Genomic DNA, 25,900 nt, shown 5'->3' on the forward strand with positions numbered 1-25,900 from the left:
TCAGTGGCGTGACATGAAGTGAAAAAGCACAAGGCTGGGACCGTGTTTGTTTCGTTCTCGGCTCTGACCCTCTCGTCCGGGACTGGCCTGCGCAGTAACTATTGCTCACGTGAACCAGTAGGAGGAACAGAGCTTGTGTGGGGGAATTGTTGATTAAACCCCGGAGACACAGTGGCCTCTTCTCCCTGCCCTCTCATTGGCCCCACCCACTTGTTCCTTTCCTTCCTGCTCCTCACCTCCTTCCTCCCCACCTCCCCATAGGAGATGACCCAGCACTAGTTTTTAGATTTGCTGTAATTTTTCACTGACTCTAGACCCTTGAACTCTGATTTAAATAGCCTGAGGTTGGGCCCCTGGCATCTGGCATTAAAAAAAATACCAGGTGATTCCAATGTGTGGCCAGGTCACACGTTTCCTTTCCTGGGGGTGTCGCTGTGTTGTTGTTTGTTTGTTTTTATATGAGCACGTGTTGAAACCTCAGCAAATGAGAACTAAGGGGAAGTCTGCTGGGAAAGGCTTCTGAGACAGATTCCTTTCTCTTACGAGGCACCCCCATGTATATATACATATATGTGTCTAAGCAACTCTGGGTGATTCATGTGAAGGAGGGGGCAACACTGGTTGCCGCTAGGGATGATTGCAGGACAGGGGCTATCAGGAGAAGCCTCATTATTGTCCAGGAATGCCAGTGTTGCCCCAGTTGCCCCCAACCCTTGGGGTGCCCGAATACTATGGGGTTCAGTGGAGAGACGGGGAGAATGGCCTCAGCCTAGCTCCGAGCCACACCTCCCGGCTGGGTTCCATACAGCCTGAGCTCAGAGGTGCAGGAAGTTGCCCCCGCTCTGGCGACACCACGTCCTGTATCTGCCTGTCGACTGAAGACATCATCTACCCTCTCCATTGTCTCTCTCTCTCCTCCAGTTGTACCTCCCCCTTGCCCTGCTCACTTCTCTGTTCCATAAGTTTCCTGTCTTAGCCCCGTTCCCCGGAGGCAGAACCAGAGACAGGGATTCCTGTTTGTGTGATTCGTTAAGAAAGTGAGGGAAGCAGAATAGGGCAGAGAATAAAAGTCAAGACAAGACTATGGTCTCAGCTGGGGTGCCTGGGCAGCTCAGTAGGTTAAGTGTCCGACTTTGACTCAGGTCATGATCTTGTGGTCGGTGTGTTCGAGTTCTGTGTAGGGCTCTGTGCTGACAGCTCAGAGCCTGGAGCCTGCTTTGGATTCTGTGTCTCCCTCTCTCTGCCCCTCCCCTGCTCGTGTTCTGTCTCTCTCTCTCAAAAATAAACATAAAAAAAAAAAAAAAAGGAGAATGTGGTCTCAGCTGAAGGCCAGCTTCTTTCTGATCCTACAAAAAAAAAAAAAAAAAAAAAGCAGCTCTGGAGCACAAATTCAGCACAAAGCAAATTCCACCTTGAGGCAAAGGGGTGGTGGGGCTGTGTGCCAATGGCTGAACTTGGCCTCTGGAGTGTGTGTGTATAACCTCTCAGGAGGCATGGCTTTTTTCTGAGTAAGGGCAGTTTTCAGGAAAGGGGGCATCATGAGTTATGAGCTGGTACTCACAGCAGCTGGGGACAGGTTAAGGCCATCTGAGTACGACACAAAGAGAAATCTGTGTGGCTCTCCCTTCACAGATGCAAAAAGGCAGATAGGGAGGGGTGTGTGTGTGAGCGTGTGTGTGAAATTGAGAGAGACAGAGAGACAGAGAGACAGAATCCTTTCCCAGTCTGAGAGGCTGAGGGGAAGGACATTCTCTTAAATTCTTTTTTTTTTAAGTTTATTTATTTTGAGACAGAGAGCGAGAGAGCAGTAAGAGCGAGGGAAGGGCAGAGAGGGAGGGAGAAGGAGAATCCCGAGCAGGTTCCTCACTGTCAGCACACAGAGTCCGACAAGGGGATCGATTTCACAAACAGTGAGACCATGACCTGAGCTGAAGTCTAGAGCCTGACACTTAATCAACTGAGCCACCCAGGTGCTCCAATTCTTTTTTTTTAATAGCAACTTTACTGGGGTATTAATTCACATACTACATAATCTATCCATGTGAAGTATACTATTGAGTGTTTTTTAGTTTATTCAGAGTTGTGAGACCATCACTGCCATCAGTTTTAAAACTTTTCATCACCCACCCCAACAAGATGTCCTCTACCTTCTATCGGTCACTCCCCATCTCCCACTAGCCTCTCTCCCTTGGACAGCCCAGCCGCCCCCCCCCCCCCCATGGAACCACCAATCTACTTTCTCTATGGATTTGCCTATTCTTAATGTTACATATAAATGGAATCATACAGCATGTGGTCCTTTGCGTTTAGCTTTTCTCACTTAGCTTGTTTCCAACGTTCATCCATGTTATAGCATGTACTGATACTTCCTTTCTTTTCATTGCTGAGTTGTAAACCATTGTGTGGATACACCATGTTTTATCCGTTCATCAGCTGTTTCCCTCTTTTGGTTTTCTGTGAATATAGATTTTCATTTCTGTATACCCAAGAGAGACACTGCTGTCTCAGCCAGATTACTCTTACACCATCCTGTAATGACTCCTGATGTCAAGCTCTCCAGAATTGTACTACGTCATACCCCTTCCCAAACTCGATTCTTCAGCCTTCTTGCCCAAAAACCAGTGTGGCTTTAGTTCTGAGATTCCCTCCACAGATGGACAAACTTGTCCCAAGGGTCTGCCAGAATGATGGCTTGGTACTGGTGAGTTAAAGCCAGTTCTTCCCATTGCCATCCATTGGCTTCAAGATCCTCCAGACAATATGCCCCACTGGGTTCTTGTTTATGCTAGTCATTGTGCCCATTGTGCCCATTGTGCCTCCTTTTCCTGGAGAGCTCTGAAGACAAAGCATATTGGTCTTTTAGTGAAGCAGATCTGTGGAGAATGCAGAATTATAATCTAGAGCGGATTAGCAAACAATGGCCTTGTGGGTCAATCCCAGACAGAGGCCGGTTTCTGTATGGCCCACAAGCTAAGAATAGTTTTCACATTTTTGGGTTTTTTTTGGTTTGTTTTATTAAAAAAATTTTAATGCTTATGTATTTTTGAGAGAAATAGTATGAGCAGGGGAGGTGCAGGGGAGAGAGAAGGAGACAGAGGCTCCAAAGCAGGCTCTGCACTGACAGCAGAGAGCCTGATGTGGGGCTCAAACTCACAAACCACGAGATCATGCCCTGAACTGGAGTCGGATGTCCAAGGGACTGAGCCACCCAGGTGCCTGGTTTTCACATTTTTAGATGGCTGGAAAGAAAAGAATAATGCTTTGTGCCCCAAGGAAATTATAGGAGTTTCAAATTTTAGTGTCCATAAGTGAAGTTTTATTAGAACACAGACAGGTCTAGGGTGCCTGGTTGGCTCAGTCAGTTAAGTGTCTGACTTCAGCGCAGGTCACGATCTTGAGATTCGTGAGTTCAAGCCTCACATCAGACCCTGTGCTGACAGCTCAGAGCCTGGAGCCTGCTTCAGATTCTGTGTCTCCCTCCCTCTCTCTCTCTGCCCCTCCCCTGCTAATGCTCTGTCTCTCTCTCAAAAATGAATAAACATTAAAAAAAAAATTTTTTTTAAAGAACACAGGTCTATTTGCTCAAGTAAAGTCTATGGCTGCTTTTGCCCTACAATTCTGCAGATGAAATTCTCCCCAGAGCATCTCTCCTTTAATTTTATTTTTTTAAGATTTTATTTTTTAAGTAATCTCTATACCCAACGTGGGGCTCAAACTCACAACCCCAAGATCAAGAGTCACATGCTCCACCAACTGAGCCAGCCGGGCACCCCACCATCTCCCCTTTAAGTGCTCCCCCTCAAAAGATGTTGCCAGTATACGGTGAAGCTGATTTAAACTCTACTCATGTGCATGAAGCACGAACGGGTCCTAGCATATAGTGTTTTCCTCTAGGCTTGTGATGATAGTGTGTGGATGGGAGTTGTTAATTACTCTCTGGCCTAACTTACCTTAGGGGAGCGCTGACTCAGAGATTAAGGCTGGAGAAGCTCTTTCCAAGATCAACATCCCACACTGGCCTGAGTTGATTATTGCAGATCCCAGGGACTCTCAGCCCCTCCTGGGTTCAGGACCTAACCCGAACTGCACGCACAGCCTCACTCACAGCTGTGGACAGGAGTGGTTGCTGGGCTTCATTAGGGAGCAGTGTGGTTTCCCGAATGCTTCAGTCCTTGGGGGACATCGGGAAGGGAATCAGGCCTTCCTTATGCCAGTTGTTCAGTCCTTGGGGTATCTGAAAGAGAAGTAAGCAATTCTTAGATCAATATTTTCAAGGCCGAGCTGATCCAAGCCTCTGCACGGAGGCTTTGACTAAAGATTCACTATTTTTCCAGCTTCTCTCTCTCCAGGGTGGCTATGAACTTGAACCCTTATAATAAATGGCTTATATATTTTTTCCTCTTGGAAATTTGTGTAAATGTGTGATTATGATGGGGGAAGATGGGATAATGATAGATTTAAACCTGGACACCTGTGGGGCCCATTCTTTTACAGCTGAGTTTCTCAACCTTTTGTTCACTACTGCCCTCACTTAAGGAGCATTTTTAGACTATTTTTCCTAATCGTGAAATTTTAATGCTATGAAATTTTAATACCACAGATACACTATATATCTATTTATGCACTATATGTACATTTGTGTTTTATACATAAAAAGAATAGGATTTTTTGCCCCTTTGGGGGGATATGTGCCCTGCCGAGGACACATGATTTACAAATAGTTCATAACCACCCCCCTGGCAGCCTCCATTGTGTAAAAGCGGGAAGCAGGCAGTCTAGCAGGTGCTTTTAGGAGTGTGAGCTTATCATGTACACTGTGTTTCACAAAGTGCTTGGCTCATGGTGAGTACTAGAAAAAAGAGAGCCTTTGTTGTTGTTACCATGATTATTACATTAAGCTTGGTCACGGTGATGTTTGTAACCTCCTCACTGGACTGTGGATTCCCATGGTGTTTGAGGGCTGGCCGAGGTCCAAGGCCTTCCAGCCTGGAACTTCTACCAGGGGCACCACGGGATACATGAGGACTTGAACCAAGCCAGGTGGGGACTGTGCCCAGTGGACAGGCTGAGATGCCCCAATTACACATGGGACCGGTGCTCCAGGTACAGCCAAGGTAAGGGGGTCTAGTGGCTTCTTAAACTTCTGCTTTCTCAGAAGCTGGGAACTGGATTTCTGGTTAAAGCTCCTGATTTTTAAGCAGTGACTCCATTAAGCATCAACAATTACGCTGTGTCGACAGAACAGAAGAGGTGCAACGCAGTCACACTGGCTTGTCCAGGGTTAACCGCATAGCTGAGGCCCCCATCCAGTCCTTCCACATCCAGTGATCTTCCCACTCAAACCAGCTCCCCTCATCCGCTCAGGACCCTTCCCACTCCACTCTTCTTTGGGGGTCCTTCAACGTCTCTTCTGCCCGGCCCTCCTGCCCAGGGAAGGGGCCCCTAGCTGGGACTGGGACAAATGGGTCCAGCTCCCCTCCCCACCCTTCGGCCCCCTTCCCAGAAGGACGTGGATTCTGTCTGTGGATGATAAGGTCGGAACCCCCAGCCTTACTCACCGGGAGCTGTGAGTGGGGGCCCTGCCCGGGGGACTCGCGTCGCGTGTCCCGCGGCGTGAGAACGCAGAGCTGGCCTGGCGGGCGTGGGGCAGGCGGGGCCCTGGCGACCTCACCACCTCGGGATGAAACGCCCCGTTGTTCGCGCCGCCCCTCTGACCCCGCCACCCCGGGCATTGTTTTCTGTTCGCCCGGGTCGCGGGTGGGAGGCGAGGCACGCGGGGGTTCCCGAGCCTGGCTCCGCGCCAGGCCTGCGCCCTTCGGCCCTGGGGCCACGGGGGCGGCCGCGCCCGGGAGCGGGAGGCTAGCGCGCGGGGCCGGGCGGCTCAGCAGGCGCAGCCATGGGCTCCCTCGGCTCCCACGCCGCGCGCATCCCCGACGCGGACAGCATCCGGCGGGAGACCGGCTGTGAGCGGGGCGCGGGGCTCCGACCCGGGGATGCGGGGGATCCGGGGAGATGGGGCGGGCCCGGAGGGCGCCCGGGATCGCAGGCGCGGGCTCCCGGGGCTCCCGGGGTCCAGGTCTGGGGCGCGTCCGGGCCCCGGGCTTGGCGGCCAGGTGTCCTCGAGTCCGACAGGGGTGTGGGGGGGGGGGCGGAGAGGGGAACAGGAGGGAGGCGGCTGGCGTCGGCTCCTCGGGTCTCCGGCGGGAGCGCGGGGACACTGCTCCGGGCGTCGTCACGCCCCCTGCAGCCCGGCCGCGCGGCCCGGGGTCCCCGGCGAGCGTCCCTTCTGGCGAATCCCGGTTCCCCGCCCACGGCCCAGGGCCGCCCGGGGAGGGTCCAGCGGCGGGTCCCGAGCGCCCGCGGCCGCGTCACCCTTCCGCCTTCCGTCCCGCAGTCTCGCAGGCCAGTCTGCTCCGCCTCTACCACCGGTTTCGGGCACTGGACAGGAACAAGAAGGGCTACCTGAGGTGAGGGGGCACTGGCCTTAGGACCCGCCACGTCCGCCTCTCTGAGCCCCTTCCTCTCTTTAACCCTCCGTCTACCCCTCCGACTTTGACTCGACAGCCGCATGGATCTGCAGCAGATTGGGGCTCTGGCCGTGAACCCCCTGGGAGAACGCATTATAGACAGCTTCTTCCCTGATGGGTGAGGCCTCGCTGGGGGTGGGGAGATGGAGGGAAAAACTTGGTGTGTGTGTTGGGGGGGGGCACTAAAGAAGACAGAGGGAGGGCCAAAGCGACCACTGCATCTCCCCCACCCCAGGAATCTGCGTCTGGATTTCCCAGGCTTTGTCAGAGTCCTGGCTCATTTTCGCCCCATCGATGATGAGGACCCAGGAATTCGAGACCCCAAGGAACCTGAACCCCTCAACAGCAGAATGAACAAACTTCGCTGTGAGTTTGTGGGGACCCACCTCTCCCCAAGTGAGACCCTTGGTATACCGCACCGGTAAGAGGCCCCAGGCACCTCCCCCTCTTAGCGCGCCTATAGAGGACCTCCCCTCCTCCTCTAGGGTGACCTGCTGAAGAGAACCAGGGGAAGACCCACCTACCTTTTCCCTCCTCCATTCTCTTCCAGTCGCATTTCAGCTCTATGACCTGGACCGGGACGGAAAGATCTCCCGGCACGAGATGCTACAGGTTGGAAGGACGCAAGGACCAGAGATGTGATGTGTGGAGCGTGGGTGGTCGAAGGGAAAGGTTGCGGGGGGAGCGGGGGGCGGTGCAGATGACTGGCCCATGGTGGTCGCAGATGACTGGGGTATTGAGTGAGAAACAGGGATTGGGTGAGGTCTGTGGAAATGGGATGGGGAACAGTTGGGTATGAGGTTGGAAATAGATCAGTGGTTCTTTTAAAAGTTATTTATTTATTTTGAGAGAGAGAGAGAGAGAGAGCCCGCATGCACAAGTGTGATTGGAGTAGGGGCAGAAAGAGAGAAAGAGAGAGTCCCAAGCAGGCTTCGCACTGTCAGAGCAGAGCTCAAGGCAGGGCTTGATCTCACCAACCATGAGATCATGACTTGAGCCCAGACTAAGAGTCCGTGGCTTAACCCCAGCTGAGCCACCCAGACGACCCAATAGATCAGTGGTTCTTGAATGGGGGCGATCTTGCCTTTTGAGTGACCTTGGCAATATCTAGAGATATTTTTGGTCGTCACACCCGGGGGCAGGGCAGCACTACTGCCATCTAGTGGGTAGAGGTCAAAAATGCTGCTAAACATCTTTCAATACACAGGATAGCCCCCATTTCCCCCCACAGCAAGGAGTTAACTGGCCCCAAATGTCAACAGTGCTGAGATTCAGAAACTCTGGAATAGATGTTGTGAGGGGGGTGGGTGGGTAGAACGGGGAATAGTGGGAGGTTGTGGTGGGGGATGGGAGGAGGTTGGGTTCTAAGGCTTGGGGTTGGGTGATGAGTTTGGGTATACTACTGAGGTGAGTGTGGGATAGTGAGGGACAGGTCGGGGTTTGAGTGGAGAAGCAGTAGGGGAAATTACTGGGGAGAGATGGTAGGGAGTGAAGAAATGGATGAGGGGAAGATTACAAAATTGGTAGTAACATTTGGGATGATGTGGGCAAGGTTTGAGGGATGGGGCTGACTCCTCTCGTGCCCTCCGCACCTCCCAGGTCCTCCGACTGATGGTTGGGGTGCAGGTGACAGAAGAGCAGTTGGAGAGCATCGCTGATCGCACGGTGCAGGAAGCGGATGAAGATGGAGATGGGGCTGTGTCCTTCCTGGAGTTCACCAAGGTCACAATACCCTCAGGCCTGGGGAGTGGATGTCAGGAGTCCCTGGGACAGATGCAAATGGAAAAGGCAGTTAGAAGGAGGTGGGCAGAAGGAGAGGGGTAGCCAAGGAAGGGTGTAGCTTTGGGGATGGGAGAGGAAGTTGAAAGCCTAGAGGACTGGGCTCTTGACCACCACCCATCCCCCCCACTCCCCCCACAGTCCTTGGAGAAGATGGACATCGAACAGAAAATGAGCATACGGATCCTGAAGTGACCCCCTTTGTGCCTTTGGCTGCCTTACACAGACCAGTTCAGCCCGGGATTTGTCTTCAGCCCCTGCAGAGGCAGGGCCCCAATAAACTGTATTCTTGTGTCTAAGCTAAACTCTCTTTGGGGCCAAGGAAGGCAAGCTGGAAGCGTGTGTACTGAATAAAGTCTAGATCATTTGATGTCAGATTTGTGAATCAGCCAGTGATCTTGTGGTTGCAAGCCACTGAAAACCCAATTTAACGTGAGTTAAGTAAAAAAGGGATTTTATGGACTCACGTAATTAAAAGGTTTGAAAGTATCTTCAGAATACTGGAAAAGTCTGGAGGTGTCTTCAGGCACAGTTAGTGTCAAAGGGCTTCTGTCATGCTATCAGGACTCAGTTATTAATTTTTCAATCAGCTTTCGTGTTGGCTTCATTCTCAGGGGCCTCTTTCCTCATGGGGGAGGATGGCCACCAGCAGCTCCAGGCTCCCATCCTACTAGCCTAGTAATCCAGTGGGAAGGGATTTCCTTTTTCAGTAATTCTAAGCGGAGTGTCATTGGCCTACGTGCATTCTTGTCCCTAATGCCAGGGAAATGGAGTGCTCGAACTGGCCTGGCCTGTGTCATGGGCTAACTGCTAAATCCAGAAAATAAAGCCTGTAGACTCAGGGTGAGGTAAGGAGTAGTTGCTTAAAGGAAAATGAAGTGTCATGATCAGAAGAAGGGGGGATGATGCCAGTCAGGCAAAACAAGAGATGTCCATTACTGTTAGGTTGACCCAATGGAGGGATTCTTGAAGTCTACTTTTTAAATGGGTTTTCACTGATTCCGTGGGTGCATGCCAGTGTGTTGGTGGCAGGCAGGTGGGGGAAGAGATGGTGTAAATGTAATGAACAACACATACCTTCCTGGGGTGTGAAATTATGCAGATTTGGAGAAGAATTCCATTTTTTCATGACAAGTTCCAATACTGATATATCACAGAATAGAGTATAAAAATCACATAAAACTGTGAGATTCTGGGGTGCCTGGGTGGCTCACTTGGTTGAGCATACCAGTCCTGATTTTGACTCAGGTCATGACCCCAGGGTCATGGGATGGAGCCGTGCACTGGGCTCCATGCTGAGCATGGAGTCAACTTAAGATTCTCTTTCTTCCCATATGCTCCTCTCTCCTGCTCTCTCTCTCTCTCTAAAAAAAAACAAACAAACAAAATAAAAAAAAACCACCTGTGAGATTCTATGCTATAGCAAAGCACTCTGGCTGTACCTATAGGAGATGCTATTGGTGCCCTGCCCATATCTCCTTCCAGGGCTGTGCTGGACTTGTCTTGTATCAACACATGAGAGTCAACCATGCGTATGGCTTCCAACTCTGCTTTCAGTAACATCACATTGGTAGCTTGAATTGGCTGTAGTGGGGATATTTACAGCATGGACATTGGCAAATGCAACAGGTCAGTGCTTTTCTGCTGAGGAGAGCCCACTGTTAAACATTTATCAGCACACCACCTGCTCGGCTTTCACCATTACGGAACATGTTAGTGGCTTCTATTTTTACATCAGCTTTATTGAATTGTACTTGGTGTACAAAAAACTGCACAAAATTAATGTATACAATTTGATGAATTTGGACATAGGTATACACTCAAATTACTATCACCACAATCAAGATAATAAACATCCATCATCTGCAAAATTTCCTTGTATCACTTGTGGTGTGTGTGTGTGTGTGTGTGTGTGTGTGTAGTGTGGTTAGAACACTTAACATGAGATCTACCAGCTTAACAAGTTTTGAAGTGTATAACACCATATCGTTACCTATAGGCACAGTGCTGTATGGAAGATCTCTGGGACTTTACTCATCTTGGATAACTGTAACTTTATACCTGTTGAACAACAGCTTGTCTCCTGCTCCTTGCCCACCCCTTGATGACGACCATTCTATTGTCTACTTCTAAGCTTTTGACTCTGAGACGCCTCATATGAGAGGAATCGTATGGTATTTCTTTCTGTGATTCACTTGTTTCACTGAGCGTAATACCCTCTAGGCTCATCCACATTGTCACAAATGATAGAATGTCTTTCTTTTTTGGGACCAAATAATATTCCATTGTGTGCGTATGTTACATTTTCTTTATCCACATATCTATGTCAATGGACATTTGGGTTGCTAATAATCCTGCATTGAACATGGGAGTCCACTTATCTCTTGGAGATAGTGATTTCATTTCCTTTGGATACATACCCAAAAGTGGGGTTGGTGGATCCTATGGTAGCTTTATTTTTTTAATTTTTTGAGGAAGCCCAATGGCTTCTTCCTACAAGCACAGATGATACTCTGCTCATGGACTTTGTCTGGCACAGGCATGTACTTAGCTTGTGTGAGGGCAAGTTGAAGTGCTGGGGAGTTAATGGCCCTAGGAGTGGCTCTCAACCAATGGCAGGTAGAGAATGGCAGATAAATACCCAGTTTATCCACCAGTGAGGCTGGACAGTTTAGAGGCATGTTCTTTTCACTCTTGAAATCCTCTAGCAGGTTTGAGCCCGGTTACCCACAGCGTGGGGCTGCTTGTTAAAGAACCCTGTATTGTCTCCTTTCCTCTGGTCTCATCGCCACTCTTTGTCCACTGCTTCCTGGATTCTCTCACAGATAAACAATTTGCCCTCCAATCTACAGGTCATTTCTGGGGAAACCCAACTGAGGATGTACAAGACCATCCATAACACACATTCACACTGTGGTTGTAGGCACTCAGGGCACACTTTATTTTAAACTTAAAAGAAATAGAGAAATAGAGGGAAAATGGGGTGAGCAGAGGGAAAAGGGATATGGAAGGGGGAGAGGTATATTTCTTTTTTTTTTTTTAAGTGTATTTACTTATTTTGAGAGAGAGAGAGAGAGAGAGCGAATGAGCACAAGCAGGGGAGGGTCAGAGAGAGAGGAGAGAGAGAGAATCCCAAGCAGTCTGTGTGCTGTCAGTGCAGAGCCTAACATGGGGCTCAATCCCATGAACTGGAGATCATGACCTGAGCCAAAGTCAAGAGTCATTCACTTAACCGACTGAGCCACCAGGCACCCCAAGGTATCTTTCTCTCTCTTTTTTTTAATGTTTATTTATTTTTGAGAGAAAAGAGAGACAAAGTGCAAAGAGGGGAAGGGCAGAGAGAGAGGGAGACACAGAACCCAAAGCAGGCTCCAGGCTCTGAGCTGTCAGCATAGAGCCTGACATGGGGCTCAAACTCACAAACCATGAGATCGTGACCTGAGCTGAAGTTGGCCACTTAACCAACTGAGCCACCCAGGCACCCCAAGATATCTTTCTTTATAACTGGTCTTTTTGCCAGTATAGTTTCTCAAATTTTCCTGATGGTAAATATCTGATTAAAAAGTTTAGACCCTTAGGCCCCATTGAGAGCTCCTGAGTCCATAGGGAAATCTATATTTTTAGTACGTGATTCTGATGGAGTTTGAAGGACCAAACTTTAGAAACACTAAAGCTTCTGGCCAGACTCCTAGTGACAGCTCTCTATAAAAAGTTCTCCAACATACAGGGGCGACTGGGTGGCTTGGTTGGTTAAGCGTCTGACTGGATCGGGTCATGATCTCGAGGTGCTTTGGATTCTGTGTCCCCCTGGGAAGGCCTCCCAGGAAGGTCTCCCAGCCATTCCTGCCCACACGTGCTCTGTGCTGATGGTCAGTGCTACTGACCTACGAAGGGTTCCTGGAGGATCCAGTACTAGGGGATCCCCAGGACTCTACTCCCTATTTTGGTGGATGGAAGAGCAGATTAGCAAGAAAGCCTCCTGACCCAGCACACGCTCAGGAGGTTGGAGACTTTTGTCATGTGGGAAGGAAGGGGGATGTCCGTCTGGCTGGGGTAGCACAAGGTTACCTTCCTGTCTTGATAACCACTCTGATGGAGTTGCCTGTGGATACGTTCATTGAAGTGGAGAAGGGAGGCTAGGGACCCCTGTGGGGAGCCCCTGGGCTCTCAGCAGCAGTTGCTGAATTTAAGTGATTTGTTTCCCATCCTCATTATTGTTGCCATACAGTACCTAGTCTCTGTCATTATTCACCTATTATTTGCCTTTGAACAGATTCATTTAAAATGGATACATTTGGGGCGCCTGGGTGGCTCCGTCATCTAAGCACCCGAATTTGACTTCAGCTCAGGCCGTGATCTCACAGTTCATGGGTTCGAACCTCGCTTCAGGCTCCATGCTGGCAGTGCTGATCTTGCCTGGGATTCTCTCTCCCTGCCCTTCCTCTGCCCACACACACACTCTCTCTCTCTCCAAATAAATAAATAGACTTAAAAAAATAAAAGTAAAAAAAGTAAAACATCACTGCCATAAATTAGACACCAGCACCAATTGCCATAAGTAAAATAACTGTACAAAGGCAGTAGATACAAAGAACCCCCCAAAAATGTCAGAAAGAGATTAGCACATGCTGAAGAGTTATAAAAACAAATCGACAACAAACAGAGCTTCTCTTCCTTGATCTGAAAGACGGAAAAATAATTGAGAGGGAAATGGCCTTCTCACCGTGTGATTCAGTGATGCTATTTAAAGCTGCAAGCTTCCTCTCAAAAATCATCCTGGGTACATGAGTAGTGTGTTCCCCACCCTGTGGAACCGCTGGCTGAGGGGCTCTTTGAAGAGGCAGCCGCCAGTGGGCTAGACACCCTGCCCTCAGGCCGGCTGCTGGTCAGATTGGACTTGGTAGAGGTTGGCTGTGGAGATGGAGTCCACTGACTAGATTGGATCCAGGGAAAAGCAGCAAGGTGTTATGATAAAGAATTTATTACAGAGCTGGAGATGTTGTGAGCAATGGCTTTCTGCTGGCAGGGTCCTAGACGTGTGCTTGGGAGCCTCACTTAAGGGGGGCCTCCCAGAGGGGTGTGGCACAGCCACTGGAGCTGTCCTAGCTTGTTCCACCAGGGCTACTTTGAAGGGCTTCAGCTGACCTGGAATTTTCTGGATCCATGTACATAGCCATCTGCATGTCCTGAAGAAAAGATGGAAGTTATGGAGGGAAGCTCTTTTCCTTGCCAAGGTGACGGAACCTGAGACAGAGTGTAGGGAGCCCTGGGGAGGACGGCAAGGAGAAGGACCTCAGTAGTGATGTTGCATAGACCTAATTATGGCTGCCGTTGCCTCTTCTTAACTGATCTGGAAAATAGTTAAGCGAAGAACCATGAACTTGACTCTCAAATACAAGGAAACTCTGGGTTGTCCTCAGCCCCACCCAGCCAACAGCAATAAAACTCTCTTGATGTTTGAGAGGCAATATACAGGCTTGATTTCTGGTTATAGACCTACCCTGTGAATCAGTATGGCTCAGTTGAACAAGACTTCAGTTTGGGAGTTTTATTAGGCCTGAGATAGACTCTGCATGCTTCTAATTACTCATTGTACAACCTTGGGTAAGTCGCTTTGCCCTTCAGGGCCTCACCTTCTATTATCTATGAAACAGATGTTAGCAGCTACCTCTTGGAATTGTCTTGCTTTGTCCTTCCGGTAGCTGGCTGCCCTTCCCCCAACACTTCAGCTGAGGCCCTTTGGCCCTGTCTGTGAACGAGGACTATGGTCCGTATCAGTCAGGATTCTTCCCATTGTTAACCGGTTTATGAAAGAATAGGAATTTGTTGGTTCATATAACTGAAAGAAATGTCCAAAGATAAACCAGACAAAGGAGAGTCTCAAAAGCTCAAAGATATATATCATCGGAAACTAGTCTTTCCATTCCTCACCTCTTTTTCCGGTGTTGGTTTAATTCCTAAGCAGGAACCCCAATGAAAAGAGAGCTTCTCTTCCCAGGCAGTCCTGTCCAATGTCTCAGAAGGGAATCTCAGCCTACTCACTGTAGGTAGGTGGGTGGGCCACTCTAGTTAGCCAGACTTGGTCACGTGCTCACCCCAGGAACTGGAGACTGCGAACTCACTTGGACCAAGTGCAGTGTGTGTGTGTGTGTGTGTGTGTGTGTGTGTGTGTATTCCCTAAAGGAAAATCAGAATGCAGTTGCCAGAAGAGGGCCACATGCTGGGCAGGCAGAATCAACAAATAACTATATAAGAGTTAGGGGGTTCTTTTTGCTACAAATAACAGAATTACCAACTGACCGTGGATGAAACAATTAAGACAATTATGTCACATGACAAGATGTTTTGAGTGGTAGGCAGTCTCAGATTGTTGAGTGGTTCAACAATTTTGTCAAGGAGCCAAGATCTTTCTCTTCCGATTCCTCAGGAAATTGGCTTTTAATTCTCCAGCTTCCAGCTCTGTGCTGACACGGGTGAGCCTGCTTGGGATTCTCTCTCTCAACCTCTCTCTCTACCCCTCCCCTGCTCGTGCAAACTCTCTCTCTCTTTCTCAAAAAAAAAAAAAAAAATTAAATAAGCATTCCAAAAAATTTTTTTTAATGAGTTCTGGGAGGTGGTTCAGGGGATGGGTAAAATAGATGATGGGGATTAAGGAGGGCTCTTCCTGTGATGAGCACTGGGTGATGTATAGAAGTGTTGAATAACTAAATTCTACACCTGAAACTAATATTACACTGTATGTTAACTAGAATTTCAATAAAAACTTGAAAAGGAAAAAAATAATAAAAAGTGAATTTTAAGATGAGTCTCACCTTAGCAATTCACATTTGGCATGAAACAATTATTATTATTTTGTTTTCTGCAGAAAGCTTTGTTGTTTCCATTTTGGTCCAGGGCGCCAGGGTGGTTGAAAAACCGTCTAGTGGCTGCAGGGAGAGGCTTAGGCACAAGCCCAGCACCAGAGGGGTGTCAGAGGGGCCCTCAAAGGCTGTGGGCTCCTAGTCCTTCTAGATCAACTTGGGGGCCAGCCAGCCTGTGGAAGTGACATCTCCTTGGTGAGTTTCACCTCCTTATCCAGGAAGTGGGTCTTCAGGAAGTCACAGAGCAGGGGGTGTGCGCTGGCAGATCCAAACGTGCCTGCTTCAGGTTCTTCTCCAGAACCAGGGCGGCCTCCCTGGCGTCCAGGGCTTTACCCCACTCATCCTGCGAGGGCTCCTGAATGCCCGGGGAAGAGGGCGAGGCCTCTCGCATGTTATGCATCTTTTAGAGAGCCTTGCGCTCCTTGCCAAATCAGGAGGCAGAGAGCCAGGCCCTGGTGGTGGAAACAGAAGCCCAGAGAGAAGTTGGAGTAGGAGGCTCACAAGTGCGTGTCCACCAGCCAGTTGACGCGGCTTACACCTCGGTGGAATAATTCTGATGAATGTGGGAGCTCGTGGTTGATCTGTAATAAGATGCTCAGCTCAGAATAGGGCGTTGGCTGGTCCGGGAGACAGAGGGTGGCCGAGAAGATGGCTCTGAAGGTTGTGACTGGAAAAAGTGGAGGGTGGTTGCAGGCTGGTAGAAGGGGTGTCCCAGGGTCTGTTCCCTCCAAACACTGTTGAAGCAAGAGACAGAACCGGGGGACCACTGTCTGGGCATACCGCCATGAAACACAAATTATTAAAACATAGTTATGTTAAATAGTTAATATTTATCACGAAACCAAAATAATGAAAACACAGTTATGTTAACTATTAAACATAACTATTTTTTAATGTGTATTTATTTTTGAGAGAGACAGAGCATGAGCAGAGGAGGGGCAGAGACAGAGGGAGACACAGAATCCAAAGCAGGCTTCAGGCTCTGAGTGGTCAGCACAGAGCCTGACGTGAGGCTCAAACCCACGAATCACGAGATGGTGACCTGAGCCAAAGTGGTAGGCTTAACCGACTGAGCCACCCAGGTGCCCCTAAACATAACTATTTAACATGACTAATGGTTAACTATTTAACATAACTGTATTTTCATTGTTTTGTTTTCACATATTAGCATATGATAACTATTTAACTTATAGTTGCTTAACATATAGGTTAAATAGGGGCGCCTGAGTGGTTCAGTTGGTTAAGCCTCCAATTTCGGTGCAGGTCATGATCTCTCGGCTTGTGGGTTTGAGCCCCACGTTGGGCTCTGACAGCTCAGAGCCTGGAGCCTGCTTTGGATTCTGTGTCCCTCTCTCACTCTGCCCCTCCCCTGTTCATTCATTCTCTCTCTCTCTCTCTCTCTCTCTCTCATAAAGAAACATTAAAATTTTTAAATAAAAAAATAAAGGTTAAATAGTTAATATTTATCATGAAACCAAAATAATCAAAACAGTTGGGATACTTTACAGAAAGATCAATGGGACAAAAAAAGAAAGTAGAAATATATACAAACACACACTCCCAGTACAATATAATTTCACATGTTTATATATGAGACTACCAAATCACATCATAGAATGAAATAAAAATGGCTTAGAAAAAAGATATAAATGAATACTAATATAATCTTAAGATGCCCAAGGCTTTTCTAAGAATAATCACCAAGGAAAGTATTAATAGTGTTAGCTATATAAAAATTTAACATTTCTGTATCTCCAAAGCGCACTGAAAAATATAAAGGCAAAGGACAGACTGGAGAATTATTTGCATTATGTATATCAGACAGAGGGTTAAGATCTTTTACATATAAATAGCTCTTGCAAATCCATTAGAAAAAGATGAGTATCATGCAGGCAAGGATATGAACAAGAAATTTTTAAAAAGAAATACCCCAAGGCATGTAAAAATGTCCAGACTCAATGCTGCTTAAATTCTCACTGAAATCATTATTCTTCTAAGGATCACATTTGGTTTCATAACTTAAAAGCCTTAAAAATGGCCACACTCTTTGATCCAGAACTCCCATTCCTAGGAATTTATCCTAAGTAAATAATTTGACCTACCAGGGGCGCCCGGGTGGCTCAGTCAGTTAAATGTTTATTTATTTATTTTGAGAGACAGAGAGAGAGAGTGCTCAGGCACGCAGGAGCAAGCAGGGGAGGGGCAGAGAGGGAGAGAGATAATCCCAAGCAGGCTCCATGCATTATCAGCATGGAGCTTGACTTGGGGCTAGATCTCATGAACCAGGAGATCATGACCCGAGCTGGAATCAAGAGTCTGCTGCTTAACCAACTGAGCCACCCAGGCGCCCTTGGAATAAGAGATTTATTGTGGGAGCGGGGAATCGGTGGTAACGTAACCAGTATGCAAGGGGGTGGCTTTTTGGAATCTGGTGTTGTGCGTGAAAGTCAGCAGTGTCACCAGCTAGGAAGGAAAAATACCTATGAAGCGGGGAAATGCAAAGATGAGCAGGAGCGCATGAGGACAGCATGGGACATACAAGGACAGACTGGAACATGCATCTGTTACTACCTCCAACTTTGATGATGTGGGTAACTGGCAGGAGAAGCTGGCACCCATTGTGCACATGACCCAGGCTGTGGAGAAGCAGAAGGACACCCACAGTTGTTGGGGCAGTTGGAGGCATGGCTGGTGGCCCATGCCAATGAGATGAACCAGCAGATCAGCTTCCCCGTGTGTGACTGGCAAGAGGGCTGTATGCCGACCTACAGACCATAAAAATGGCTGCTTCTTTGCTTCCAGTTGCCAAAGCTTGCACACATTTTGCTCATGGCCAGCTGTAACCCAGACCATAGGGAAGGGAATTCTTAGAAATGTAGTCCTAGCTCAGCTAAATTAAAGCAGATGAAATCACCACAATGGGATTGGTTAAAAATAATCTGATATATTCATAAAATGAGATGGTATTTATCTGTTTAAAATGATGTTGTGGATGAATACTCACTGTCATTGAAAGACAGTATGTGTAGCATGACCCTGTCTGTAACGATCTATATTAACATGTAAAGACAAGTGTTCTGGGGCCTGGGTGGCTTAGTTGTTTAAGAGTCCGATTTCGGCTCAGGTCATGATTTCATGGTTCATAGGTTCGAGCCTTGCGTCGGGCTGTGTGCTGACAGCTCAGAGCCCGGAGCCTTATTCGGATTCTGTGTCTCCCTCTCTCTCTGCCCCTTCCCCTGTTCGTGCTCTGTTTCTCTCTCTCTCAAAAATGAATAAATATTTTAAAAAATTTAAAAAAATAAGACAAGTGTTCTAAGATGTTAAACTGTTAAAACAAAAACAAAAGTCTAATTGGGTCAACTCCTCTCCTTTAAACTCTGAAATGGTTTCCCACAATTTATGAGGGGTAACTATTTTGGTAGCGTCCCGGGCCCTCTGTGATACAGATTAGGTCTGCAGCCTTCCAGCTCCATCCCATAGTCCTGCGTGTTTATTGTTCCGTGCTCCAGGAATGCTCAACCCCTGAGGGTATTCCTCGCTGGCACCATGTGGTTGCTCACTGACTCAGGCTTTCCTCTTTACTTGGACTGTCTTTCCCCTCAGTCTTTGCCTGGTTAGTTCCTACTTACCATTCAAGACCTTTCCTGGTAGCGCTTCGTTGAGCCATTTGCAACTCTATAGTTCCCCAAACTGTTTGAACATTAAAATAAATTATCCGGGAAGCTTAAATAAAATATATACCTGGGCTTCACCATAGACTTCCTACAATATAAATTGCAGAGGTGGGGCCAGGAATGCCGTAGATTATTTCAGAAATAGATTTGTCTGCAGGTTAACAGAGGACAAAATAACAATGGCTCCAACAAAATTGATGTCTATTTCCCTCCCACATACACGTTGAAATTAACATGACAGCTCTGCTCTGGATGCTGGTTAGGAGGTCAGACTCCTTCTGCATTGTCACTCTGCCATTCCTAAAAGCTTCCCTCTCTATGGTCCAAGATGGCGCACCACTGTGTCTTCATTCCAGCCAGTGGGAAGAGGGGAGGTGAAGAGGCAGGGTGCACACCTTCCACTGCAGTGCACTGCTTGAAAGTTGCATATATTGCTTTCCCTCACATCCACTGGCCAGAACTCAGTCTCCTTAGATTCCAGAGGGGCCAGGAAATGTAGTCTTTACTCTGGATGGTCAAGTGCACAGACAAAAGTTCAATTTTTTTTTTCTTAGGAAGAAGAAGAGAATGGATTTGGGGGACAAATAGTAATGTCTACCATAGTGTTTCTAAAAACTCAACTTCCCAGGAAATAGCTTTTTATGGGTATGAGTGTTTGGAACTACTAGAAGCTTCTTGGAGTGGTGCCAACCAAAAGGGTTATCATATCAGCATTCATCATATTGTTTTAGAATGGCCTCTTTTTGATGGGCTTCACCTAACGGTGTGGTCTCCTTAGGGGCAGGAACCATGCCAATATTTCTGAGCCTTGGTGCAGAGTAGATGCTCACTAAATTTTGTCGCAGGATTTGAATGGTGCCCACATATCCCATGGGCATAATACACATTTTTAAATTTCTTTTTAAATGATGGCCAAACTTTTTGAATACTTACATTGCTCTGAACTACAGTATTTTTATATTTTTACTGAATTATAACTATAAAGGCATAATAATTATGGCTACTTCTTATTGGACTAAGCCCTCCACAAGCATCAGGTCATTGCATTCTTACACTAAACCTATGAGTTAGGTTTTTAAAACAAAAATTTTTTTGATGTTTATTTATTTTTGAAAGAGAGAGAGAGATAGACAGAGGGCAAGCAAAGGAGGGGCAGAGAGAAAGGGAGACACAGAATCCAAAGCAGGCTCCAGGCTCTGAGCTGTCAGCACAGAGCCTGATGTGGGGCTTGAACTCACAAACCCTGAGCTCATGACCTGAGCCAAAGTCAGACACCCAGCTGATTGAGCCACCCAGGTGCCCAAGTTAGGTATTTTTATTAATGGAACATGGATGTGAAGTACTATTTTCAAGGTCATGTATCTACTAAGTGGTAAAATCTGTGGTTCTTGCTCTTTTTTAAAATGTTTATTTACTTATTTTGAGAGAGAGAGAGAGAGGCAGGTAGAGAGGGAAGGACACAGAGAGAGGGAGACAGAGAATCCCAAGCAGAGAGTTCGATGCAGGACTCCATCTTGGGAACCATGAGATCATGACCTGAGCCGAAACCAAGAGTTGGCCGCTTAACCCACTGAGCCACCCACGTGGCCCTATGTGGTTCTTGCTCTTAAACATTTAGCCACTCTCTCTGTTGGGCAGTTGTTGGTTTCCAGTCACAGAGGTGTTTCTTTTAATTAAACATTCTCCCGGATTTTCTTCCAAGTTTATATATGAATTCTCATAATTACACTTCAGTGTATACTAGCTGGATATTGATGGGGTTCAGGACAGCTTGCCCCAAAAGATGCCACTTTGGTATATTGGTTATTTTGAATTAAAATTATTTAAGAAACAGCCAGTGCCAGATGGACACTCTGACCCTGCCCTGTCCCCCTGAAAGCAAGAAGTAAATTCCCCTCATGGACAGTGACCTCCCTGCATCCAGAAGAGATGGGGAATTCAAGAATGAGAAGGCTGTAGAAACAACCATTATTATTTCTTCATTAATTTGGTGTCCCTGAGCCCAAACTGCTTTGTGTTGTCAATTATTCACAAACTTATTATTTCTTTGTCTGAAAGGTATCAAGCTGCCTGTTTTGGTCATTTCTTTGAGTCTCATGTTTGTATGATCTCTCGTGTGTACAAAATTAAATTTGTTTTTCTCCTGTTAATCTGTCTCATGTCAACTATTAGATCAGCCAAAGAACCTAGAAGTGAAGAAAGGAAAAGTTGTTGTCCCCTACAATACTTAAGAGATCTGCTTGTCATTTCACAGCACAAAGATAACTCACACAAGCTGTGTAATACTGAAATCTTAACTTCTTATCAAAACCCCCCACCAATCTCTTTCCTGACTCTGAACAATATTTTTAGATTCCCTGAGGAGCAAATGATTACTTACTTAACTACTAATGTTCATTTACACTCTGACATGCCAAACAGGTGTTACATAGATAGATTATCAAGACAAGTCCACTCTCATGGAGCTCCTATTCTGGTGGACAATACCAAAAGCAAATATACAAAAACAAGCTAATTCCAGTACAGATAAGTGCTGTAAAGAAAGTAAAACACAGTGATTTTATAGGCAGTGATTGAGGCTGGGTGGGGTTCATTTAGATAAGATGGTTGATGAAGGCCTTTCCAAGGAAGTGATGTTGGAGGTGGGGCCTGAAGTCTGAGAGCAAGTTGGCCAGGGGATGGTCAGGAGGAAGAACATTCCAGCTAGAAAGCAAAGCAAGTACAAAGGTCCTGAGGTGGGAACAGAAAATGTTCAGTCAGTGAGGAGACAGAATTAAGAGATCTATGGAAAGAGGTGGGGGCCATATTGCATAGGCCAGTCTATGCAATTCTCCATTGGAGAGTTTTAAGTGGAGCTGAAGTATGATATGTTGCAAATTTTATTTTATTTATCTTTTTAAAAATTTTTAAATGTTTGTTTATTTGAGAGAGAGAGAGAGAGAGAGAGAGAGAGAGAGAGAGAGAAAGAGAGGGGCAGAGAGAGAGAGGGAGACACAGAATCTCTGAGCTGTTAGCACAGAGCCCGGCACAGGGCTCGAACTCACGAACCATGAGATCATGACCTGAACCGAAGCCAGATGCCCAACTGACTGAGCCACCCAGATGCCCCATGTGTTGTAAATTTTAAATTCGTCACTTTGATTGCTGTGTAGAGAATGGATTATAAGGGAGCAGAGTGGAGGTGGGTTTTGTACTTCCTCAATACTTTAAACAGAATCACAATATGACCCAGTAATTCCAATCATAGGTCACATTGACCTTAAAAATAAAAGTTTATGGGGGCTCATTCAGTAGAGCGTGTGACTCTTGATCTCCGGGTCATGAGTTTGAGCCCCATGTTGGATGTGGAGATTATTTAAACAAACAAATCCTTAAAAAATAAAAGTTTATTTTACGGGCAAAAAGTGGGCTTATTTGGGAAGAGGAGAGAATTACAATTTGGGACAAGCAAGCTATAGCAAAAACATAGGCTAGTCCAACAAACAGAGCTGAGGAATTTATTTTTATGGAGAAGGTGGAGGAAGTTAGGAGGGGTTGTTCTGAAGGAAGGTTCCTTGGAGTTTTCTCCAAAGAAGTTCCGGGTGACAATGGTTTCTCACTGGCTGAGTTGCAGCAGTGGTTGATTTCTCATGGGAAATGCAGTGTCCATCTTTTCCTTTTGGGGACTGACTGTTTCCTAGGGAGGGTTGTTCTGTTGGGGTCGGAAATGGACAGTTCTTCCTGTGATTGATGGCTTGTGGTTTAACGTGAAAGCTTCCCCTTCTGGCCTCCTGACTTCAAAGGCATGAAGTATGGATATGTGCTACAACATGGATGAATCTTGAAAATACTATGCTGGGTGAAAGGAGCCACACGGACAAGGCCACAGATTGTATAATTCCTTATACGAAATGTCCAGAATAGGTAAATGCATGCGGACAGGGAAACAGAGCTGTGGCTGGGGGCAGGAGGGAACAGGTTTTGACTGTTAATGGATGTGAGGTTTCCATCTGGGGTTATGGATAAGTTCTGAAACTAGATACTAGTGATGGTTACGCAACATTGCAAATGCATATAATGCCACTGAATTGTAAACTTTAAACGGTTAAAATGGGGCACCTGGGCGGCTCAGTTGGTTCAGCGTCCGACTCTTGATCTCAGCTCAGGTCATGATCTCATAGTTCTCACGGTTCATGAGATTGAGCCCTGAGTCAGGCTCTGTGCTGACAGTGTGGAGCCCCCTTGGGATTCTCTCTTTCCCTATTTCTCTCTGCCCCTGCCCCTTATGTGTGCTCTCTCTCTCTCTCAAAAATAAATGAACTTAAAAAAACTTAAAAAATGGTTAAGATGGTAAGCTGTATGTTACATGTATCTTACCACCATCACCACCATAATAATAGTCCCAATCATAAGCATCATTGTCATCATCATAATTACCCAAGGGTTTATTAAAAATGCAGCTTCTCAGGTCTTCTCTAGAGAGAATATGATTCCTCAGGTCTGGGGAATCCTAGAGAACTGCCACTAAAAAAAAAAAAAAAAAGAAGAAAAGAGTGGAAGCAGGAAGACCAGGTAGGAAGAAGGGTGACTTTGAGTAGGAAGGGACAGTGGCAGTTAGATTGAGAAAGGCATGGGACAGGGGTGCCTGACAGGCTCAGTCGATAGAACATGTGACTCCTGAAGTCTGGGCCATGAGTTTGAGTCCCATGTTGGGTATAAGGATCACTTAAAAAAAAAAATGAGAAAGGCATGGGACATATATTTTTAATTTTTTAAATGTTTATTTATTTTTGAGAGAGAGAGGACAAGTGTGGGAGGGGCAGAGAGAGAGAGGGAGACACAGAATCAGAAGCAGGCTCCAGGCTCTGAGCTGTCAGCACAGGGCCCGATGTGGCATGGGACATATTTTGAGGGGAGAGTCAACAAAACAAGCTCAAGGTTTGAACAGGGGGTAGTAAGGTAAAAGAAGAATCAGAGATGGTTCATAGGCTTTTGGCTTCAACGTCTGGTTGGAGAATGGTGCCATTTATAGAGCTGAGAGATTCTAGGGAGGCCATAAGTTTGGGAAAATGAAGAGTTTTGTGCCTACTTAAGCAAAGTAGTATCTTTTCTTGGAGAGAGTCCCCGTTGCAGAGACTGCTAGATGCCTATTATAGCCCATCCATTCTCCCTTTCTTTAATCACAGAAAGCTGATTTTATTTGGAGTGGCAGGGTGCCCAGCTAAGTTTCCTTTAGCAGCAAAGGATGGCCAGTGAGCTACAAGCAGGTCTTTAAAACTCTTTAAAGAGGGGGGCCTGGGTGGCTCGGTTCGTTAAGCGTCCAACATCAGCTCAGGTCACGATGTCACTGTTCATGAGTTTGAGCCCCACATCGGGCTGTGCGCTGACAGTGTGAAGCCTGCTTGGGATTCTCTCTCCCCACCCCCCCGCCCCTCCCCCACTTGTGCTCTCTCTCTCTCTCTCTCTCTCTCTCTCTCTCTCTCAAAGTGAATAAATAAACTTAAAAAAAAAAAACTCCTTAAAGAGGGATATTCAGTGGGGACATCCCTCTCATCTGCTTAGGACATGAGCTCCAGATGCCATAATGTGAACATGAATGACCTTGACCTTGAGGTTCAAAGTTACATGCTAAGCATCAGAGAAGGAGCCTGGATCCCAAATAACTTTGTGAAGGTGCCACACCAATTCCAGCCTTTTTCACCAGAGAATAAACCCTACATTGTTTAATCCATGCTAATTGGATCTCTTAGAAGCTGAACACAATTCCATTTTGATACGACACCAATTATAGAAAAATATATTTCCCTTGAGTTTCCAAAGTTTGCACCTTCATCCCCCTCCTCCATGAAGCCACATACTGAAGCACCTAGAAATAGTTTATTCGTACCGTGTAAATCCAGTGCATCAAAAAAATTTTTTTTCTGAACCTGCTTCTGGGCCAGTTATCCCTAACCAACATGTGTCAGCAATATAAAACAAGCCATTTGTATCTTTAATGTGTCACTTTGGTGCAATCTCCTAAATTTTCATGTTTTAAGCATCATGCTCTGGGCGTTAGTTAAAGGTGATAACACCAAAGAGGGTGATTGGGATTCTCTTGGTGCCAAGAATTATACTGGTTTCTGTCCCACAGTTGAGAACATAAGTCCTTCAGTGCATACAGAAACACTGTTCAATCCTCTAGATACATTCTTTACACACATAACAGAGAGTCTGGTACAGACTGGACATTGAGTCATTATTATTTTTTGAGCCTCTAAAAATGGCCATTTGAAAAAGTGTAAGATACATGTAGATACTTTTATGGAGAACACCCAGAGACTGTTGACGCTAATCACTTGTGAGCAGTGGGAATGGAGGTCAGGGAAGGGGATGGGAGATTTTTGCTTTCTAGACTACACCTTTATTATCACTTTTTATGCTTATTTATTTATTTTGAGAGAAGAGAGAGGGAGAGAGTGTGTGTGTGCACCAGCAGGAAACAGAGGGAGAGAGAATCTAAGCAGGCTCCATGCCATCAGTGCAGAGCCTGACATGGGGCTCAAACCCACAAACTGTGAGATCATGACCTGAACTGAAATCAAGGGTCAGACGCTTAACCAACTGAGCCACCCAGTAGCCCCCAAATTACACCTTTTTTACTGCCATGGGTTTCATAGGGAGTGGTTAAGAGCGACAGTTCTAGATGATTCAAATCCCATTCCACCACTTACTGGCTCAGTGTCCCTGGGAAAGTTTATTTACTTTATTTATCAAACACTTATATTGCGATTAATATGTGCCAGGCACTGTTCTGAGCACTTTTTAATTTATTGTTATTGAAGTATAATTGACATACAAAGTTATGGTCATTTCAGGTGTGCAGCATATTGTTCTGAGTATTTTAAAAAGTCATATAGAGAGGACCCCCCATGGAAAGTAACTGAAGGCTGTCACCAGCAGCCAGGTGAATGAACATGTCCTTTGGTCCCTGTAAAACCTTCAGATGGCTACAGCCCCAGTTTGAGTACAACTTTATGGAAGACCCTTAACCAGAAGCAGCTCCCTGAATTTTGACCCTTAGAAACTGTGTAAGATGATG

At 46.6% G+C, this 25,900-nt stretch overlaps 2 protein-coding genes and 1 long non-coding RNA gene across 6 annotated transcripts in view; 1 reads left to right on the forward strand and 2 right to left on the reverse strand.

Annotated features, from left to right (window-relative positions):
- ERN2 (endoplasmic reticulum to nucleus signaling 2) overlaps positions 1 to 5,937 on the reverse strand; it is a 44,377-nt gene extending 38,440 nt beyond the window's left edge. For all 4 annotated transcript variants that reach the window (XM_053213768.1, XM_053213765.1, XM_053213769.1 and 1 more), the window contains exons 1-2: positions 5,559 to 5,937; positions 3,951 to 4,234 (exon numbers count right to left, since the gene is read on the reverse strand). The gene's annotated coding sequence lies outside the window, so the exon portion shown is untranslated. The remainder of the gene's footprint in view (positions 1 to 3,950; positions 4,235 to 5,558) is intronic.
- CHP2 (calcineurin like EF-hand protein 2) lies at positions 5,725 to 8,681 on the forward strand. Its single transcript, XM_027043133.2, has 7 exons — positions 5,725 to 5,963; positions 6,395 to 6,467; positions 6,565 to 6,645; positions 6,763 to 6,893; positions 7,078 to 7,139; positions 8,127 to 8,249; positions 8,448 to 8,681. The coding sequence occupies exons 1-7, from the start codon at positions 5,897 to 5,899 to the stop codon at positions 8,499 to 8,501; spliced, it is 591 nt and encodes a 196-aa protein (XP_026898934.1). The 5' UTR covers positions 5,725 to 5,896; the 3' UTR covers positions 8,502 to 8,681.
- Positions 8,682 to 11,390: 2,709 nt separating this feature from the next.
- LOC113594815 (uncharacterized) overlaps positions 11,391 to 25,900 on the reverse strand; it is a 33,844-nt gene continuing 19,334 nt past the window's right edge. The window contains exon 3 of the long non-coding RNA XR_008294665.1: positions 11,391 to 13,656. This is a non-coding gene — a long non-coding RNA (uncharacterized LOC113594815). The remainder of the gene's footprint in view (positions 13,657 to 25,900) is intronic.

Source organism: Acinonyx jubatus, chromosome E3 (genome assembly GCF_027475565.1).
Source record: "Acinonyx jubatus isolate Ajub_Pintada_27869175 chromosome E3, VMU_Ajub_asm_v1.0, whole genome shotgun sequence".
In the NCBI taxonomy this organism is placed as follows: domain Eukaryota; kingdom Metazoa; phylum Chordata; class Mammalia; order Carnivora; family Felidae; genus Acinonyx; species Acinonyx jubatus.